Genomic DNA, 15,763 nt, shown 5'->3' with positions numbered 1-15,763 from the left:
ATAAAGGATCTTATCTTATTGCATGATGTTAAAGGTCACTTCATAACAATCTCATTTTGACGCCTCCATATGTCCCTTAATGACACTAACCCCTAAGCCACATGCTAGAAGGTGCCATTTCTAGCGGGAGACAGTTTACAATATAAAACAAATAAAAAGAGTTTAAGTCTAACAGTCATTCAATACAAAATATTATTCTTTCTAAATTTACTTTAAAAATACAGAAGGAAGAAATGAATTATGAGGGGAAAATACAAAAAAACTGTTTTTAGTCAGCGCTATAACACATTTGATCATTAAATGGAGCACGGTGCCATTTTGTTTGCAAACATTACTCTTGCATAATGCTTGTGTGCCTTCAATCAGCAAAAACACTCACTTTCTTGTCTATAAAAGGAGAAAAGCTGGTAATAAGTGTGTTTTAATGTGTTTGTTGATGCTATCTGTTTGGGCAGCCGCCTCTTCCTGAGGAGGACTACCCCCAAGAGGACTATCCTGCTGTGGACCCGCCTGAGCAGTACGAGGACTTTGTGAGTGCCGGACCCTCTCCCACCCAAGAGTTCAGCCTGAGCCACGTGACTCGCACTGTGATCCCGCGTGCTTCTCTGGACCGCAGCACTCCCTCCGGCTGGAACCTGTCTGTGGAGCCCAACGGGACATGGGTCTTCACCAACGAGTGCACGACAGAGCAAGTAAGCCCTACTGCTGTCTACTGTTTAGTACAGTTTAGTTATTCTGGAATAATCTGGGAAACGTATTGACGACCAGTGATGGAAAACTTAGAAATGTTGGGATTTGTTATTTGTATGTAATATGACAAAATAAAATTGAGAATCGTGATTGACCAATATGAGGAAAACAATAGTGATTTTCATTTTGTTTTATATCAAATCATGAAATGTGAAAATATGTTATTTTGGTTTTAAAAAATGCTCTGAGTGAGGTGGATTTAACCAATCATAGTGAAGTGTGAACTTGCTTTGGCTTCCTCCTAAAGGCATTAGTACGGTACAACTTGAAATACTGTAGTTTTTTTTGACATATCACCACACCTTCTTCTGATATCAGATCCTCTTTTTTAATCCATGTGTAATAAAATGTGCCAGTAAATGTCTTTCACTGTCGAGATGTTTTATCATTTAAAATAAATGGGATGGGACGAGGCATAATTTCAATGAGACAACAGAAAATTGGGTCCACGAGAATTAGATTTTGACATAATTTGTAATAAATAAAAGGGTGCGGTTCAGTTCACTGTTTTGGCTTCACAATCTTTGATTTATTTGATTTAATATTTTTGCTGTCATTGTTGCACTGCGTTTTGGAACTACAGCTTCAGAAGAAGTATAACCCAGCAAAAAACCTCACAAGATCTTTTTTTTCATGTGAATTTTATTTTGCTTGATCTTGTGGAACAAAATCTAGTCCAATCATTTTTTTTAAAAAAAAGCTGTTTGTGAGTAGTTCTTTGATTGATGTGTTTGAGGGAAACAACGACGACCATTGAGCAAGTTTGACAAGAGTTTGTTCTTTATGATGAAAATGCGCTGAGTGGGCGTGTGTCAGTCAAATCCAATGTTGATCTTCTTCTGTACATTTGCTTACACACGCCTCTTTTTCCGCATGTTGTGTAACAGTGGATCAAGTCAGTGGATGAACAGGGCCAGACCTACTATTACCTGAGAGGCGGCTCCGTATCGCTGTGGACCCTTCCCGAGGTAAACGCAACTCTGCTTTTTTACACTGCAATTACACAACACCACTTTGACGCCACTTTAACAGGCTTTTCAATGGCTAACCACCTGTACGTGCCACTGTTGTGGCACTGTTGTCATTGGATTGCTTAGCCTGCAGTATATGTGTGCAGAAAGGTGGGAACATTGTAGAAAAATAGATCATATTGGTTTGTTGTTTTGAAGATTGTCACATTTTAATATTGAGTGTATCGCTTATTATTTTAAAAAAATGCTGCAAAAAACCTGATTAAAAATTTAAATGGAAAAACTATGTTGTAACCTTCAACATAATTGTACAAAGTTATATTTCTGCACTTCTTTTGTGAGTAATTTTACAGTAATTTCCCATTTTTCTGATACTTAGACCTCTCCGAGTACATTTAATGTGTTATGTTTTAACACATTTCTGGACTTACATGATATTGTCGAGATACTGTTCTGCAAAAGATTATGAGATATACATTTTTGTCAGGATTGCCCACTCCTCTGTGTGCAGTTTAGTGATCATCAGTTGAGATTTCCTTTTGCAGGGTTTGGGTTGGTTTGGTTGGTGACTTCCTGCCTCACGAAAATGCGTTTGATGAGATAAAAAAATAATACCAACAATTTGACCCAGTAGATGCAGCAGTTTAGGCGGGCTTATGAATTGTTGGCCACAATAAACCCCATTTGTGTTTGCTGTAAGTAATAATACTGTATGACTAGGATTTAAATGACTAGTTTGAATAAAACAAATTCACAAATGAAAGTATTTCTTCTTCAACATGTTCAGTGAAAAAGTTCCCGGCAGAACATATGCATGAAAAAAAGAAAAATAATAGTTCTAATCTACTGCCAACAAATGTTTCTTATCTCTGTGTTTAACAATATAGGGTCCATGTATGTTGTAAATTGACCAAAAACAAGATTATGTTTGTCAGTTACCATTAGAGGCTCGTCTCCCACCTGGACTGTCCCGTGTGGAAAACGGAGGACACGAAGTCGAGAACACCAATGTGATTAAGAACTGGAGGCACAGCATGGGGCCCGCTACACTGAGCCCGATCCAGGACGATGGGGTACGTACTTGCACCTCTCCCTCAAACCTGCACCGACAAGGAGACTCTCAAAGGCTTATGGGATGGGTGTGGTGCGACTGGTATCAAGGGCGTAACAGGGATTTTAACAACTGTTTAGCAAGGCAAATTTACACCAGCAGCACTGCCTCGGGAAAAGAAAGAAGAGGGAAAACATGTGGGAGTTGGTTCAAACGTGCTACTGGGACAGACAGGAGTTTAACATGTGCTCAAGGGAAAGGGAAGACAAGAATTTATTAACAGGTTGGACAATTACATATAAGTGGTCACATAAAATCACCTTTACTGTTCTAGCCCATAAAAAACACATGGGAGAGTTACTAGACTATGTTTGAAGGCCAACGCACACCGGGACGCCTTGTCGCGCTGCAGAATAGTTGGCTTTATTATTTTCTATGAGCATGCACACACATGATTGGATCTTGTTGGATTGGGACACGGTGCCATAGCTGAAAAAGCACCTGCTCCTCTCCTGCTTTTCTCCGTGCAGGAAAAATCTCGTCTCTTACTAAACTCACTATAGTCAGTGATCTGCAGATAAAAATCCAGTTTGATGTGCCCCAAGAGTTATTTTATTTTAATTTAATTTAATTTAAATTCATTTAATTTCTTTGTTTTGTTTTTGTTTTATTATTTTGTTATTTTATTTTATTATTTTTTTTTTCCGAGAGTTGTTTCAAAGCCTTTTTAACAGCCATGACACGCTGCGTTCAGTGTGCGTCGATACGTGTGCTTGACCGTAGCATGTCGCGCTTCGGTGTGCGTTGGCCTTTATCCTATTCTATTGTTACGGGACAAAGTAGGTCATGTCCTAGTGGTGATCCTAAAAATATCAACAAACACATCTGCATATAGCTTATATTAAAGGTGCATTATGTAGCTTGCTTTCCTCCATGAAGATGTTATTGAATGTTCCACAGTAGGACATTAAACGTATCTATCTTGCATTTGTTTATTACAGTTATTGCTGGCCGATAATGCCAACAAAAGCTGTGCTAATGCCGTCTTAACACATGCTGTATATCGTTTAAACGGTGTGTTATTTTGTTTTGTCAGAGGTTTGTCCCCACTCACAAAAGAACCACGTCGGACTACGGCAGTGACACCTCCAGCACCGGGAACTCGCCCGAAATTCAGCACAACGTCAGTATCAAATTGTCAAGGTTTATCCATTTTACAATCAGCCATAGCAACCAGAGCTGAACTGACCTCAAACTCCTCAATGGGGCTGTCAAGATTTATCATTTATTTTATATCCAGTTATGAATTTTATAAGCAAGAAGAGCTGAATTTAATGTTATATACACTCAGATAAACCTGCAGGGCAATTAGTTTTAAGCTAGTCAGTAGGTACAGTTATCTACTAAACATGAGGGATAAAGGATGTTTTTACATTTTACATTGTGTTTTAACATTTAGCATTTTGTGATGTCTCCATAACTCACTCAAATCAAATCAAAAATACTTATATACAGTTTATATTCCTCCTGTGTGAGCTTATGCTTCTCTTTCTCTCGTCTTGTCGTCTCTTCTCCTCTCAAGGCGTTTGGGTTCAGGCCTTACAGAAACCCTTATTATCTGACCTCCAGGTGGCTGCGCTATAACGTGGGTGCTTGGCTATAGCAGACACCTGAGCCCAGTTTATAGATCGCACTGTCTATCTATAATGGCAGAAGGTGTCAAATCATGCTAAGATCCGACACATCTCTCATTTATGATTTCCATTTGCAGTGGTGGAAGAAGTACGGATTTGTGTTACTTAAAGTGCCTTTGACGGGTCGGACAACTCGTTGAACTAAAATGCGGTTATATATTTTACATATCAAAAAGTTATTTTATTTGACAAATTAAAATGTATGAGAGCAACTTTATTTTGTTGAATTCATGTTAAGAGGATAAAAAAAAAGTTGTTTCTTTTGTGTAAATTATGCATAAACTTTGACTGGAGAAAGTGTGATATCACTTCCTGTCATTTTCGACCTATTTTTTTACTTTTCTCCACAAATACCTACTTGATTGGTGTAAATCAAATATATATTTATACTTGATTTACAAGTATATATATGATTTACATATATACTTGATTTACATATATACCTGCCACCAACAAATTAGAAAATCATATGCACTTTCAGTAAAAGTATAGACACGTGCAAAAAAAATAGTACAACATATAGAAGTAAAAGTAGAAAAAGTAGAGAATAAATCAATCTATTTAAGCTTTGAACAGCAAAATATTTCACACACATTTTTAGCATTGTTAAAGCGTTAAATGCAATGATTTTGATAAATAATTGTGTTCATTGCTGCTCAACAGAAGCAATTTGAATCCTAATTTTCTAGTGAATTTTATGTGTGTGTTTTTGTTTGTTCAAAGCTGGGGCTTGATGTACTGTCTATTTTTCTATTTAAGTACAGTACTTTTACTTTAGTACTTAGTTACTTTCCACCACTGTCAATGTGTGGCTGATTCATTAGAATCCATGTACGGTTTGGCATTGCTTTTATTGTAATTCATTTTGTAGTGGTTTGCTTTACCATGTTGTGGTTTCACTAAACAATTTTTCTGCTATGTAAGCTAAGGTATAATATATATAGCAAAAGTATTGCAACTACCGGTAGCGAAATATATTGCAATAACAACAAGATTCTCCTTCTGGCAGAAATTTAAAAAAAAAACGAATATGTTATATTTATTCATGATTTTCCGTCTAAATTAGCCTTGATGTAGTTCATTTTGTTTCTGTTAAGTTTTAATTTTGACGCAGTTTGACTAATTAAGTCATTAAGGCAAGATCATAGTCTTTTTAAAATAGACTAAATCATTGTGTCAAAAAGTATATTAAAATATCGCAAAAATAACTATATTGCAGTATTAAGAGTGACATCTCATATATTCAAAGAACACAGAACAAGACACAGAGAATTAGCGTACAAACAGTATAAGTACTTCTAAATTTGTAGTTTGGTGTATTTGTCCCATTTGGTCTAAAGTCAAACAAATTTGTACTTTTTCAAATTTAGTCAAATGTAATCGCAGACCGTTCCAATATCATGCAGTCCTGTAGACGTGTAGGTGTATTTGTCCAAATAGAAACAATAAATTAATAATGTACCAGTCATTTTTGTTTTGCTAAATTGAAAGAAGTCACAAACATATGTACAACAATGTGTAAAGTTGTTCACTCTTAACCTGGGCAGCCAGAAATACTGTTTTATTTCCAAGCAAAGTTGTCCAACTGGCTCGCCTTTCGTGTTTTTATTTAACAGCATTTTTACAAATAAGTACATGTCACCAAAACAAGCATTTATCCCAGAATTAAAAGGAACAGAACATGGAAATAGATTATTGTGAGTTATTGCCAGTGCAGTCACAATGCCTCGCTGTCTGCCCTAACTCTGCTTCACAACATACTTTATCAATGTACAGTATATGCACTTTTCTGTTTTCATATTAACATTTCATTTCCACTCGCTTTGATACGAATTGCATGCCATATTAGCCCTTAAAGCTGCAGCACAATGTTAAGGCCGCTCTGTTTTTGCAGGTGCAGAATTTGGAAAAAGCTGGAATTCTCAACAAAACTAAAATATGTGAAAACGGCAAGAAAGTGAGGTGAGCATTAAATCATTTCAATATTGTGAATGGAAGTGTTTTGAAGTATCAGGCTCTTTCCATTGTTGCTGAAACGCGTTATCTTTGTTTAAGGAAAAACTGGGCACAAACGTGGACGGTTCTTCAACATGGACTTCTGACATTTCACAAAGACCCCAAATCTGCCGCAACAGGAGCCTCGGTACCATTTAGACTTTTTATCTCTGGTTTTGGGTGTTAACAAACAAAACTGTCTCTTCCTGTAGGTCTGCATTTGGAGCGTACTTTTACACACATGCTTACTGCCCCCTCTATTCTGTCATTGTAGAACTGCTTTGTACATTTGGACCATGTACACCTTTTAAAAGGGTTTAAAAGTTGTTTAATTTGAAGTAATTTAAGTAGAAATTGCAGCACAACAGAAGCAACTACTGGATGAATCGAGTCTGATACGTACTTTAATTTTCACTGGACAGAAAAACCTTAAAATTCAACATTATTTGCTCCAAAATTTGCAAGTAAAAGTATGTTTACAAAATTTCATTCAAAAATTGCATGGTTCACGTAGAGAAAACAAAAAAATGCGTTCATTTATGTAGCATTTACAACACCGCAAATTCAACTATGACTTTATTCTTACTTATTGTTTATCAGAATGCGTTCAAACCGTTCACTTTTCACCTTTTAGAAAATCATTTAGCATTTAGCCCCCTCTATTGTGTCCTTTTAGTACCGCTTTGTACATTTGGACCATGTACAGGTTTTTAAAAGGGCTTAAAAGTTGTTTAATTTGAAGTAATTTAAGTCGAAATTGCCGCAACAGAAGCAACTGCAGTATGAATCGATTCTGACACAGATTTTAATTTCCACTGGAAGTAAAACTTTAAAATTCAACATTATTTAAAGTAAATAAAAAAGTAAAGTAAAAGTATGTTTACAAACTTTCATTCAAAAATTGCATAGTTCACATAGAGAAAACCAAAAAATACGTTAATTTATGTAGCATTTATGACAGCAAATTATGACTTTATTCTTACTTAATGTTTATCAGAATGTGTTCAAACCGTTCACTTCTCACCTTTTAGAAAATCATTTAGCAAACTATTTGAGTAAAGCATCTTGATCGTTTCCACCTTCGAATGGCCTCTAGGGAGAACATAGGTCGTTACAACATCCACAGCCTTCCACAGTAGTATCATTTTCAAACTCGTAAAAGAAAGTAACATAAAACTGGTGTTGACGTGCGACTTCTACGTGTCGGCACCGACGACGACGACTGTTTGACCTTTGTTTAGAGCCGCTTGTCGTCACGGGGGAATGTTGTAACGACAGACCGACTGTAAATAAACACGTTTGTCTCGTTGCAGAACAAAACCAATCAGATTGTGCCGGAGATTCAAGTGGATTTGCGGGGGGCCAGCATCAACTGGGCGTCCAAGGACAAATCCAGCAAGAAGAACGTCCTGGAGGTGCTCGCTTTGTTTTAGTGCAATTATGTGCAACTTTCTAGCAGCGCAAACAGGAAACAGAACGCTAAATTACAGCAAATAGAATAGGAATAAAACTCTAAGAAATTGTGTCAAATAAGCTGACGGGTATTTGCATTTACAGTGCAGAGATAAAACTGGTGGCATTTTGTTTTTGGCTGGTTGTTCATTATGCAGCTAATAAATGTGACGTAGTAATTGCTCTGAGATAAACATTTCTCAGCTCCATAAACACAGCCGACGTAGAGACTTAATGTTACTTCTAAAACTCTTTCACGTTGAAGATATTTGAATTGCCAGGCTCAAAACGTCAAGCCTCTGTCGATTAAAAATGTGGTTCGGGGAGTGCTTTGACTATTTTTGTGTTTAATGGCACCTGTCTCCTTTATGTTCACGAAAACTAAGGTTCTAAGTCATTTTCATTTGTTATACAATCTAACATCGTGATTGATACTGTCAATAAATATTTGTGTAACTATTATGTACAACTGGCAGTGTTTAAATGTGTTTTTTATAACCCTTAATCTATAGTAAAAGAAATTCAGTAAATAATGTTTTCTTGTACAAGCAAATGTTTCAAAACAGAACATAAAGAACAAAAAAATGCCTATATTATTTAATGGAGTTTGGTGGCAGATTAAATAGTATTTGATATTTGTTGTAATGTAACGAGTTAAAGGTTAAAGTGATACAAATACTGTAATCAGGTCAAACTTTTTATTTTTGAATGTCTCTTGTGAAAATGCATGGGCAAAACTCTCTCATTATTCTCATTATAACTGTATTACGATATGAACTGTTGCGGCATCGTAGCTGCTTGTTTTCCCCCCGCTAACGTTCAAACGTGCTCATCTTTTGTTTCAGTTGAAGAGCAAGAACGGCGTGGAGTTCCTGATACAGTACGACACCGAGAGCATCATCAGCGACTGGCACAAAGCCTTAGGAGACACTATACGACAACTGGTGAGAGAACGTAATGACTCGGAACCATTTTGCATTAGAGAAACGATTATGATTCAAACGGCAGGGCGATAAAGCCTGACACCTTTATTACAATAAGAAAGAGAACATTAGAGCTGGTTTGAGCCCAGTTTAGTCCTGATCTAGATTCGGTTCGGTCATGTTCTAGTCCTGGTTCAGTCTTGACCGTGTCCGTGTTTAGTTTCTGCTTTAATCCAGGTTCCCATTTTGGTTTTGGATTCAACAAAGCTCAAAGATCGTTCTAAAACTGTCCGGGAAAGGTCAAATTCTGTCCTGTCTCTGCAACTTTCTACGTAACAATTCTCAGGTGCACGCTGTTCAAATTAGTATCCACCGTAGTTTGGATACTAGTTTTAGTTTTGATTAGATTAGGAGCAACCAAATGTTTCTTAAATCCTCCAGCGTCTCTCTCGTGTACGGTAAATTGATCAGTTTCTAGTTAAATCTACTGCTTTACTTTTCTATTTTCAAAGCAATTCATTTCTCTTCGTATTGCCGTATAAATAGTACTTTTGTCTCTTTGCATCAGGGGTACCAGGAGCATCAATCAGAGGAAGAGGACAACGACGTCTGCGAAAACATCTCTAATCTCCCCAACATCGACGACAAACAAGTCTTACCGGACAAGAGAAGACGTAAGTCACCGTTTTAACACCTCTCCCCGTCTCTTGCCTTCACCTGTGTTTAAACGTGTAGTCATTTCGACCCAGTTACGTGTATCCGGGCCAATCGCAGTGCTAAAAATACCCCGCCGCAGTTGAGCTTTTGACTGAACGGTGTGTGGGGTTTTGCAGCCTCCAGGAACAGCGTCACGCACACGTCCAGCAACGCGGCCGACGCTGACCAGAAGCGGGTCCGGACCAAGCTCATGAAGTTCCTGCTCAAACGCCCCACGCTGCAGTCAGTCAAGGAGAAGGGCTACATCAGAGGTATTTGCACATTCGGATCAACGGAATGTATAGACAAGTGGTGGTTTATGGTATATTTTCACGTGATATTCATAAGACGTGATGTAAAAGTGACTTCCAACAGCTTTTAATCGTGTTATAATCGTATTGCCCTCATCGTTTGAGTGATTCATGCTTATTTGAGTCATCATCGTCATACTCCTGCAGTCAAGAAGCCGTTGCTCTGACAATACTTGTTCCCCCCATTCCCAGATACACACCCACTGCTCCGGGCGAACTTAGTTACCTTTTCCTTTAACACAAATTAACTACTTGTTACCTCCATAGAAGTGGGGTCAGCATTTTTATTTCTTTCCTTAAGTTGTTTTGGATCAATATTGCTATTTAAAATGTCCAAAATACATTAAAAAAATATAATTCCCTAATGTAATTTATTATAACTATACATATAACAGACTCAAGCATAAAATGTCTTCTTACTGTAGCTGTAATAATGAAAATTGAGCTGCAGACTTACCTAAAATGTACCTAAATGTAGTTGTATTTTTCTTAGTGGTGAAGAGGGCAGTGATAATACTAGTAAGTAGTAGTGACAGTAGTAGTAGTGGATAATAGTCACTCCTTACTATACTACTGCACTGATTTTGAGTACTTGTTGCTTGCTCGTTTTGTTGAATGTATTTTTTCTGCCTTGTTTCATTTGTCTTTGTATTTTGCATATATTTATATTACAATACCTTTAGAACATAAATACTTTTGAGGATTCCGACCTCTTAATCATGCACTTTTGCCCTTCTGTTCTTCTAGCTCTAATATTGGCGTTTTGTTGTAATTTTTCTCCGCAGACAACGTGTTTGGGTGTCCCCTGGCAACACTGTGCTGTCTGGAAAAGAACTCGGTGCCTAGTTTTGTGGAGAAGTGCATCAAGGCTGTGGAGAGGAGAGGTAAGACGTGCATGTGTGTCCTCTTTTTTGGGGGTTCTTCTGTTACTGTTTTTCTCCACACATTGAAATAAATACGGTGAATGCGTTCGCTTGAATTTGTCGTTTCGTCGATTACAGGTCTGGACATCGACGGCCTTTACAGAGTCAGTGGAAACCTTGCTGTTATTCAGAAACTGCGCTTCAAAGCTGATCACGGTACTGTAATACAATGTGGTTATTTAGTGAGGCTTTTGTGTCTCAGTGTAGCTTTGCAGCGCTCCCTGGTGCGGTCAAGCGGTGCTGCAGTCAGTGTTTCAAATGTGATTGTGTTTTTTTTTGTGCGAACAGAGGAGTTGGACCTGGAGGACGGCCAGTGGGAGGACGTGCACGTGATCACAGGAGCGCTTAAGCTGTTTTTCAGAGAACTTCCTGAGCCACTTTTCCCTTTCAGTCACTTTAACAAATTCATAGAAGCTATCAGTAAGTTTATTTGTGATTTATTTTGATTTTAATCGGCCTTTACGACAAGTGAACGTGAATATATTGGCACCAGCAGCCTGTGCCAAGTGACTGCATTGTCCCGCTACATTTCACATGTTTTGTCAGTTAAATGATACAGCATAAGGGGGTAAATTATACATCATAAGGTGGAAAAAGAAAATACTTCTTATTCTTTATAACTGTGTGGCAGTTTCAGAACTAGCTAGAATTTTACTCGCAGCACAGTCCAATGTAGCGCTCACATTTGAGGACAGAACGTTTCTTTTCAGCCCAATAAATCCCACACACAAATAGGTGAAACAATAAGATAATCTGTGCTATTCCTTTACAAGGTGTTTTATTTTTGAATTAATTGAGCCACTATGGGTAATTAGTTGGATATTTTTTGCTAATATAGTATTTTTAGTTGAGATTTATTTGAAGAAGCAGAAATCAAAGGGCCCGTTTCACCACGACAGGTGAAGATGTGGTGAATTACTGTGATTATGCTGTTACTGTGGTAACTGTCAGTGGGTGGGAACATTTTGTCCTGAAGGCACTAGACCAGAAATGTGAGAAATTTGTTAAAACGGTCAAACAAAAACCAACCAAAGTCAATTTTGGGAAAAGACAGGGATTTTTTTTAAAAAAGCATTCAAAAAGTATTATTTTTATATTATTTGATAGTGGCAAATTTAAGCCCTGGGAAGCAATAAATTCTACAATTAAGTATTACATTTCAAGTATAATGTTCTTAAATGTTCTTGGTCCTTCACAATGTTTTATTGGTGTTAAGATTATACTTTATCAATGCATCAAAATTAGTGTTTCTTTTTGTATTTTTCCGGTAGTAAAAAAAACACTATCAAATTTGTGTTTTTTTTTCATCTGGATTTAAATTTGACCAAAAGAGGAATTAAAAAGGTCTTTAAAAGGTCTTAAATTTCACTTGACTCAACCTGGATCTATCATGTATTAGGCTACCAAATTGAATAGGCTTTTGGGATTAAATTAAATGGAATTGATTGAAGGTAGTATTATTTGTATTATATCTTACTTATTCACATTGTAAACTGTCATTTCAATTTGAGCCAATGATCCTGCTTATTCAGCGATGGTCAAAAACTAAACCAGAAATAAAATGAGGCTTAATTGAGGCGAAGTTGACAGATGAAGGCAAATCTATAATTCATGGTTTTCAAAGAGATGAAAAATCAGGACCGTAGTTATGGCAATTAACAATTCAAACCAAAATATTATCTTTTGAGTGGGCAAAAGTTCTCAGTGGTGTCCAAAACAGGAAAAAGTCATCAATATCCTGTAATTTATATAAGGTCATGCTAATTTTGTTAAATGGAACTATATTTCTTATTTTGTATGTGGATATTATAGATTTACTAACATGTACGGTCACTTTGTTCATCCAAGTTAGTGAAAAACTCAACCTTTAAACAAGGCTACAATACAATAAACCTGTGTGCAGTGTCATCTTTTAGTAGTTTATTTTTATATATTATGTTGTTTTTATTCACTGTAATATTAATACTGATACATTATTTTGTACGTGTACTCTGTCATCGCAGGACAAGCCGACTATAACACAAAGCTGTCTTACATTTGTAATCTGGTCAAGTCTCTGCCTCAACCAAACCACGACACCATGAAGCTCCTGTTTGAACATTTATGCAAGTATGTTTTCACAGAATTTCAGTGTGTTTATGAGTGTCAGTTTGGATTGGGCACTACTAGCAGGTCGATGAGTGCCTAAAACAAACACAAAATGATGCAAAATCTTCCCTGTATTTTTATCATTGGGTTATCTTGGCATAGGACTTAAACTTTTGCCTGAAATTTATTGTCAGAATCCCTTTTTACCGCGATGCATTTTGAGAAACATGTAAACATAATAATTGCCTGTAAATAAATTAAAATAACTAAAAAAATCAATACAAATACAGATAAATAAATGTTCTATGATAAAAAATAATAGCAGGTGCAATGTATGACTAGATCTGCAAGTCATTTAAAAGGGAAAAGAACTTGAAACACTACTTACAACAATGGTATTGTATAGTTCTCACAATATTCTTGTTTTTTTGACAGTGTTATTAACTGCGGAGAGGACAATCGCATGACGGTGCAAAACGTGGCAATAGTGTTCGGACCGACACTGCTTCGACCGGAGAACGAGTCCAGTAACCTCACGCTGCACATGGTCTATCAGAACCAGATTGTCGAGTTTATCTTGAACGAGTACGAGCAGATTTTCCTCTGAAACTTGACATTTGAATGAGATTTGAATGATATCCAAGCATTACATAGCTATTTGAAGGCGAGATGGATTACTCAGAGTACGTACATCCACTAGTTGATCATGTTAATGTGCAAAAAGACAGTATTGTGCATTTAAAAACAAACCACACTTTAAGGATTTTGTTGCAATTTGAATCGTAGCTTTCTAATTCTCACATGTCACTTTCAGCTAAATTTAACTTTTCATTCTAAAAATAGCTGTGGAACAATACAACACAGACCAGTTCATTAAGTTTGTTTGTAAAATAGTACAATCAATTTCTTTATTTTAGGTTAACATTTTCTGCTTTACAGTGCGGTTTACTGTATTGGCAATAACAGATGTTTGTTGTTGTTGTCTTTTGTCTTCTGTTTTGTTGTAATATAGGAATGTAAAAAGATTATTATATACAAATATTATTAACTTGTAATATAGACTTCATATCTTTCAACGTATAGATTTATTTACAAATATGTACACAAGGAACTACAGTCACGCTGTACTGTACAATTACATAGATTAACTTAGGCTTTATTTTGGTCATCAAGCCAAAACATAAATAGTATGAATTTGTGTAAATAGACCTAGAAGGCATACATATTTATGCTGTTGAAATGAAATGTCATTCAAATAATAAAGTAACTTTGTTTAATAAAGTGTCGATAATTTATGTGAAAATCGTTGCAAAAATAAGGATATAACTACATTTAGAAATAGGTCCATAATTAGAAATAGGTCCATAATAAGTGCAGTTTTGAGCTGTACATTGAAGTGCCATCCATGGGTTTCAGAAAAATGACAAATAGGACCATTTGAGGCTGGCAATATTTCAAATTTTAGCTAATATTGCTAATGTTGTTTTGAAGATATGCAAAATTTGAATATTGAACAAAAAATGCAACACGCATCTACAAGGCAGGTTATATATCTGCACTTCATTTCACATTTGTCTAATAATTAAACCTCGAACATTCTTCAATATCACCCTTGTTTTGCATTGTACTGTTTGAATGGGGGGAAAAGTCCTAAAATGTTGCATACATCTGAAACCCATGAATAACTAATGCATTAAAGTGAAGTAGTGCTCCCATCAGCCATTATACTAAGCCCCCCTGGCACAGTCGTTAACGGGCCCCCTCGTGACTGTAAAAGTGCTTTGACCCGGTGTGGCATGGACTCCACGAGGCCCCTGAACGTGTCCCGTGGGATCTGACTCCACGAGGCTTGCAGCAAGTTCTTGAGCTCCTCCAGACTGGTGAGGGGCATCGCGTGCATCGACCGTATCTGTCTGTCCAGCACGTCCCACAGCTGCTCCATGGGGTTGAGCTCCGCGGCGTCCGGGGGCCAGGCGAGCTCCTTGAACTCGTCGTCGTGCTCGTCGAACCACTCCTGGACGCTGTCGGAGGCGCAGCAGCAGGCGGAGCTGTCCTGCTGGAAGTACCCGGCGCCCTCCGGGAATACGGAGTTCATGAAAGGATGGACGTGGTCGGCGAGGATGCTGGTGTACGCGTTCGGGGTTAACGTGTCGTCGACGTGAACCACGGGGCCCAGAGTCTCCCAGCAGAACATGCCCCAGAGCGTCACCGTGTACCCTCCTCCTCCAGGTGTGCCCCCGTCCTCCTCCTCAGGTAAACGACGCACCGCCACGTTCCCGCCCGCCTCGTGAAACGTGAAGCGAGCCTCACGAGACCAGGCCACGCGCTTCCACTGCTCCGCGGTCCACTCCTCGTGCTCCAGAGCCCACAGCAGGCGCTTCTGGCGGTGCACGTTGGCCAGCATGGACGCGTTCACCTTTTTGCGCCGCAGACCCATGCGCAACAAGCTGCGGTGCACCGTGTGCGAGGAGACCTTTTTGTCCGAGATGGCATTAACTTTTTCCGCTATTTGAGCCACTGTCGCGGTTCTGTCGGACTCGACCAAGCGGGCGAGTCTTCTCTCCCCGAGTGTGTCAATGAGCCTCGGCCGCCCGTGACCCTGGCGCCGGCTGGCAGCCTCTCCTTCCTTGCACCACTTCTGGTAGATGCTAATGACAGTGGACCTGGAGCAGCCCACCAGAGCAGAGATCCTGGAGCTGCTCTCCCCCAGGCGCTTGGCCATCACGATCTGGCCTTTGTCGAAGTCGCTCAGATCTTTGCCTTTGCCCATGGCTCCAGACGCCAGACAGACGCTGGTGGTGATTGTTCTGGGCACTGTGGGCACAGTGGGCAGAGAGCGGTGGGCGGGGCGCACGAGCTGTGCGGTCAACTTCTTCTGTTACAGCTGGCACCGAGATGGTACAATGCTG

The 15,763-nt window shown here is 38.4% G+C and overlaps 1 protein-coding gene across 1 annotated transcript in view; it reads left to right on the top strand.

Annotated features, from left to right (window-relative positions):
* The window catches only part of arhgap27 (Rho GTPase activating protein 27), a 31,659-nt gene extending 17,524 nt beyond the window's left edge, over positions 1-14,135 (top strand). Inside the window, exons 3-17 of the mRNA XM_072455813.1 lie at positions 456-692; positions 1,638-1,718; positions 2,669-2,794; positions 3,869-3,955; positions 6,361-6,428; positions 6,522-6,609; positions 7,775-7,876; positions 8,759-8,857; positions 9,405-9,510; positions 9,670-9,804; positions 10,629-10,727; positions 10,845-10,922; positions 11,055-11,186; positions 12,770-12,875; positions 13,290-14,135. Coding sequence (XP_072311914.1) covers positions 456-692; positions 1,638-1,718; positions 2,669-2,794; positions 3,869-3,955; positions 6,361-6,428; positions 6,522-6,609; positions 7,775-7,876; positions 8,759-8,857; positions 9,405-9,510; positions 9,670-9,804; positions 10,629-10,727; positions 10,845-10,922; positions 11,055-11,186; positions 12,770-12,875; positions 13,290-13,461 — 1,716 coding nt within the window. The 3' untranslated portion in view covers positions 13,462-14,135. The remainder of the gene's footprint in view (positions 1-455; positions 693-1,637; positions 1,719-2,668; positions 2,795-3,868; positions 3,956-6,360; positions 6,429-6,521; positions 6,610-7,774; positions 7,877-8,758; positions 8,858-9,404; positions 9,511-9,669; positions 9,805-10,628; positions 10,728-10,844; positions 10,923-11,054; positions 11,187-12,769; positions 12,876-13,289) is intronic.
* The last annotated feature ends 1,628 nt before the right edge of the window (positions 14,136-15,763 follow it).

Source organism: Eucyclogobius newberryi, unplaced genomic scaffold (genome assembly GCF_026437365.1).
Source record: "Eucyclogobius newberryi isolate DKJ021-1_F unplaced genomic scaffold, fEucNew1.0.hap1 SCAF_20, whole genome shotgun sequence".
In the NCBI taxonomy this organism is placed as follows: Eukaryota; Metazoa; Chordata; class Actinopteri; order Gobiiformes; family Gobiidae; genus Eucyclogobius; species Eucyclogobius newberryi.
Note: the sequence above shows the minus strand (reverse complement) of the source record. Positions and strands in the feature narration are given on the sequence as shown.